The sequence below is a fragment of the Cryptomeria japonica genome, chromosome 4 (assembly GCF_030272615.1).
Source record: "Cryptomeria japonica chromosome 4, Sugi_1.0, whole genome shotgun sequence".
Taxonomy (NCBI): Eukaryota; Viridiplantae; Streptophyta; class Pinopsida; order Cupressales; family Cupressaceae; genus Cryptomeria; species Cryptomeria japonica.
In genome coordinates this window covers 535,056,293-535,062,089 of record NC_081408.1, presented here as the reverse complement: position 1 = coordinate 535,062,089, position 5,797 = coordinate 535,056,293, and the positions used below count along the sequence as shown (strand labels likewise).

Here is a 5,797-nt window from a genome sequence, read left to right as displayed (position 1 = left end):
GAAACTTGTGCCCTAGTTACAGAGTGCCCTCTAAACCTCCAAAACATGATAATATTAGTTATTATTAAACTTATTATTATGACCTTAAAAAGAAATAACTTAAACTTGAGTTTGACGTAAAGTTTAAGACTCATTATTATTTTTGGCATTCAATTTTCTCTAAGATCATGCTTTATACTTAACATAGATATTAAAATTATTTTTCAAAGTGAGAAAATTAGGTGAGTGCTTTGGGATGGATGGTGTAAGACAAACGTTTCCACCTAACATGTATATAGTATTGTTGAATAAAATCAGTTTTGTTTCTGATAAATACAGTCAGACAGGTTTGTCTTAAATTGTGAAACGATCAGTCTACAATGAAAAAATCCTATCAACATATACAGTCAACAGTCAGAAGTGCATGCTAAGTACTAATAATTTTAGGGCAGTTACCTGAGTGCAACATGTGAACAGTCTATATACAGTCAACAGTCGGAAGTGCATGCTAAGTACTGATAATTTTAGGGCAGTTACCTGAGTGCAACATGGCATCTCCCTCCATCATCTATGCCGGACCCTACTCTTAAGGAGCCCCACAATGGTGAACGGTGCCGTTCAAGGTCTTTGTGGAAACAAAATGAGTGTTTAATCATTATGGGCGTTCCATGAATGATGACAGTCATCATGAAGGAAAACCCTACTTCTATCTTCCAGTTTTTGTTTTACCATGACTAACAGGTTGTAGTCTTTCACGTGCATGGACTTTGTCAATGAAAGACTCTTAACATACAACCCATAAATATGTTGCCAAGGGCTTTCAATTTTGGTGAAGGATTTTGAGTTTGAGCAATTAAAAGAGAACTACAAATCTGAGTTCGAGAATTATTTTTGACAGTGTTTTCTATCCTTAGATTTCTGCTCTGTTGTTTGAACAATGGAGATACAGAATGGAATAGAAATTGACTCTTTCACTAAGAGTTTTCAGAGTACAAATGGCAAAGTCCCTCTGTTTCTTGCAGAAACTGCTGGTAAAGTCATCACTTGCAAAGGTAAGATATTTTCCATGCCATTTTCATTCTGAAATCTGTATTTTTAGTCAAATTTCATGGCTCCAATTCGGTCCCCATTAGTTTTCTGACAAATTAGTTCTTTTACTGTTCTTTTTCTGTCTTGTTCAGCTGCAGTAGCATGGGGGGTTAAGCAACCTCTGGTAATAGAAGATGTTCAGGTGGATCCTCCAAAATCAATGGAAGTCCGCATTAAAATCACCCACACCTCGCTCTGCCACACGGATATTACATTCTGGATGGGAGGGGTAATTTAATTTTTACCATGTCATTTTTGAATTCAATTGTGTAAGATTTGTTTTGCATCAACTGATTACGTTATATAATCTTTTCAATTGTGTGAGATTTACTTTGCATCAGTGTTTCCGACCACACTTCAAAAATTTTCAATTGTACTATTAAGGATCACATTGTACTTGCATCAATATTTTAGATCACACTATATTCTTTCAAATTATACTTTACATCCATGTTTCCGAATTACTCAATTCATCAATGTTTCCGAATTACTCAATTTTTGCAGGAAGAAAGCACGTTTCCTCGCATATTTGGCCATGAGGGTGCTGGGTAAATTTTCATCCCATTTCTTAGTTTACAAAAGTTTTCATCTGTACCGAGCTTTGATAGTTTTGATTTGTGCAAACAGTATAATAGAGAGCGTGGGTGAAGGCATAACAGATCTTGTGCCTGGAGATCACGTGATTCCAACATACCAAGGAGAGTGTAGAGATTGTGGGTGTTGTAAATCTAAGAAAACCAATCAGTGTGACAAGTTCAAAATTGATATCATGAGAACAGTCATGAGAAGTGATGAGAAGAGCAGGTTTTCTTTGCGGGGGAAGCCGGTGTACCATTTCATGGCCACATCTACATTCAGCGAGTATACAGTCGTGGACTATGCTTGTGTTGTCAAAATTAATCCTAAAGCTCCTTTAGACAAAGCCTGCTTGCTTGGCTGCGGGGTAGCCACTGGTATATACTCAACTATCCATTATGCTGAGCATTTGACAACATTATATGGCTTTTCTTTTCACTATTACTAACTTTCAACTCGGATTTGCAGGGTTTGGAGCTGTGATGAATTTAACAGACATAGAAGTTGGATCAACAGTGGCTGTTTTTGGCCTGGGTACTGTTGGCCTTGCGGTATGCATTCTTGTTTCCAAATAATATGTTCTTTTTTTCGAAAATGAGTTACACCCAAATCAAAGATGGATCGATCATCAAGATGGTCAGTAGTTCAATTGCAGAGCACCTATAATAAATGGGAGGTCTTAGGTTAACTGCTAGTAGGGCAGAGTCCATGAAAAATTAAACATGGTATCAAAATCCAGATCAACAAAATTAAGTCAAACTAAAATTCCTTGAATGAAATGTGATTAAAAGAAATATTAAAAAATAAATTATACCTGAAAAATCGATCACTAAAAAAATTTAGATAATTTAATTGTAAAACAACCCAAAAGTTCATAGATTCAACTTTTAAACAATCCATATCTTTTTTTCCTTTTTTTTATCATATATGCTGTTCATCTCCTTGAATTTCCAATATTCCTATCATGTTTTCTCTCTTTTAACTGTAGAGGGTATAGCTGACCTAATTCTATTAGGTATATGGCATTAAAATAAATTTTTTTGCAGGTTGCAGAAGCCGCAAGTCTAAGAGGAGCCTCAAAGACAATAGGAATAGATACCAACCCAAATAAGTTCGCCAAAGGTAACAGTTGGACTTTATGTAGATAATTTTATACATCAGATTTTCACATTCCATTGATAATAATGGCTGTTGGATGGATCCCAAAAGTCAATACTATCAAGCCTTACAGACCTTGCAGAGTAATATTTAACAGTATGTTTGACCTTTTGATTGTTCCCAGCCAAAGTCTTGGGGGTAACCGACTGCATCAATCCAAAAGACCATGAGAAGCCCATTCAAGAAGTAAGCTCAACACATTATTAAATCCATGAAATTATTACAGTTCAATTATTAAATCTATGAAATTATTATTGTACATAATTTTTGTTTGAAGGATTTTGGATTAAAAGTTGGATCATAGAATGTGTATTATGAAGTGTAATCTGAAATGTCGATGAAAAAACATATTCACACAATCTAATACATAGAGAAAAGGATCTAATAGCAACACACCTAACATAATGAAACTTCTCCCGTTCAACCATCCAATAGCTAAAACAATAGCTTTAAGCTCTTAAATCAGATAGGGAAAGGGTACTAGTACTTGCTATACCTATCTAACTTCGCACATCCTAAGTTCCTAAATAGTACATATGCTTTTGATGGTTTTTTTTTGTTGTTGTCTTTGTATGTTCTGTAAGTGCTTATAGCTATTATTTTGACTTCTGAGTAGTTACCAATAAATGTTGTGGGATTCATTATGCAAACAAAAGTGATCTTTTTGAATTGACATCCCATTGAATCACTAATTATAACTGATCCATTCTCCTATCTAAAAACCCAAAAATACTTATCAAAATATAATATACCATTTAAAAACTTAAAATGCAATTAAGATGGACGGTTACTAGATCTTTCCCCTAAATCTGCATGTTGTTTTCTGAAGATATGAAACATACATGAGCGGTGATGGCATGACAGGTTATAGCAGAGATGACAAATGGAGGCGTGGATTACAGCTTCGAATGCATTGGAAATACCAACGTATTATACCAGGCCTTTTTGTCTACTAATGAGGTACTATTTTTTAATCTCGAATCTGCAGAAAACTTGTATGAATAATGTTTGTCCAATTGAAGGTCCCATCACTTTCTGATATTGACACTCATATTCTGAGATTGCATAACAGCCACTGGGGAAAACGGTGTTATTGGGTCTGGACGCTAGTCCCCGCAAGATATGCCTCCATCCCTTGGAATTATTTTCAGGGAGAACTTTAGTGGCCTCCATCTTTGGAGGGATCAAGGCCAAAACACAATTGCCCGGAATTGTGGACATGTTTATGCGTAAGGTATAAATTATTCCAGTCTTTCTGCTGGTTTTTATCTTCAATATTGACGTTTCAAATCACATTCTGTGATTTATCATCAGAATGATAGAGAATTAAGATATGCATAAGATTTTCTAAATTTATTTCATGTATTTATTTTTATTTGTAGGAGTTGAAAGTGGAGGAGTATATTACTCATGAGCTCCCTTTTTCAGAAATCAACAAAGCATTTGAATTGTTGTTGGAAGGCGAGTGTTTGAGATGTGTTCTTCATTACTAGACAAATTTTAAAAAATGGAAGATTCATTTCTGAATGGTAGATAAAAAAGACATTTGAGTAGTTGGTTAAGGTTACTTTTGAGACATGCATTGGTCTTAAGAATGTTTTTATTTTTATCAAAAAAATAAAAAAAAATATTCTTATTTTTATCCATATGTTTAAAATATCATTTTAAATGTTGTCTATTCTTGACTTTAAATATATTTTTGTAAGCATTTCACAAATTGTCTATTCTTGACTTCAAAGATATATTGTAAGCTTCATAAAAATTGTGTGCTATCTACAGAGGGACAATGCTGGCCATTATCCATAATGTTATATCGTGGTCCAGTCTATGCATTATATATATTTTTAAATCTAAAGATTATAAAAAGTAACAAAAGACTATCTAGATTCTTCTAGACACAAAATTAGATGGGATTGTGTGCTGACAAATTTCATTTAATGATGTTTATATATTTGTAGGGCAAGAAAGTAGACCGTGTACATACCTAAATGAATTATATAGTAACTAAATATAATTAGATTTTAAATGAATTTAATAATTGAGATTAAAAAATAATATGAGGATTGAATGGAGATTAATTTATTGATTTTGTGGTATTCAATTATTTAATAAGTTATAATAGTCATGTTCAAGTTTAAATATGATGGTGAAATATTATGGAAATTTTACACATAAATTGGTTTCTAGATTTTGAATATGTTTGAGATGAAATCATGTTTGCAATTTAGTTCAACTAGGGTGATTGTATCTTTATGTGTATGATCCTATCTTTTTGCACATGTAGGTCTAATTTGGATGTTATATGGTTTGAGGGATGAGACTCTAAATTAGGGTTTACATATTTTGTGCATGTACAAAAAATAATTGGAGTTGACGATTTATGTAGAACAGAAATATTTGATTTAGATTAAAATATTTTATTAATTTATGTGTTTTTTACATGGCATACTTTCAAGGAGAATTTATGGTTGTGTAACTTCTTCTATCTATCAAGTATATCTCCTTGCCTAATTGATGTTACTCTAGGCACCTAAATTGTCCTAGACTAGAATTAAATAAATATTTTATCCTAAGCCTTCTATTAATTAAATAGTTATTTATTTATTTAATTAATTCACTTATCCTTTTCTAGCCATTCCTTGTTTAAATAAATATTTTTATTTATTTAAATTATCTTATCCCTAAATTAAATATATTTTTATAATTAAATTAATTCATTAGCTATTTTCTCTATGACACTTGTCATTTATCTCTTGATTTTATCCTAACTACCCCCTTCATATTTTATTATTTTCTCTACCTACACTTTAATCTTAGCCGACCATTTATCTTTTCACCTTTTAGTCTTATCCCTCAATTTTCTGAGGTGTTCTCTATATAAGGGGATTCTTTCATCATTTCATAACCCTAATCACCCGGCTAGCTAAATTGTCTATCTAGCCTTCTCGTGATCAAGCGGTTTCACAACCATAATCCCTTCATTGTTGAGTTCTTG

General features: G+C 32.8%; 1 protein-coding gene across 1 annotated transcript; it reads left to right on the top strand.

Annotated features, from left to right (window-relative positions):
* The first annotated feature begins 237 nt into the window (after positions 1-237).
* Positions 238-4,444, top strand: LOC131044102 (alcohol dehydrogenase 1). Its single transcript, XM_057977354.2, has 10 exons — positions 238-1,031; positions 1,161-1,297; positions 1,573-1,616; positions 1,696-2,021; positions 2,113-2,195; positions 2,691-2,766; positions 2,927-2,988; positions 3,667-3,762; positions 3,875-4,036; positions 4,185-4,444. The coding sequence occupies exons 1-10, from the start codon at positions 917-919 to the stop codon at positions 4,293-4,295; spliced, it is 1,212 nt and encodes a 403-aa protein (XP_057833337.1). The 5' UTR covers positions 238-916; the 3' UTR covers positions 4,296-4,444.
* Positions 4,445-5,797: the final 1,353 nt, after the last annotated feature.

What these genes read in the sequence shown, in the direction of transcription:
- LOC131044102 (XM_057977354.2), top strand. Translation starts at nt 917, where the DNA reads ATGGAGATACAGAATGGAATAGAAATTGACTCTTTCACTAAGAGTTTT. An exon ending in TTTGGCCATGAGGGTGCTGG is followed by an intron (nt 1,617 to 1,695) that starts GTAAATTTTCAT and finishes TTGTGCAAACAG; the next exon opens with TATAATAGAGAGCGTGGGTG. An exon ending in TGGACATGTTTATGCGTAAG is followed by an intron (nt 4,037 to 4,184) that starts GTATAAATTATT and finishes TTTTATTTGTAG; the next exon opens with GAGTTGAAAGTGGAGGAGTA.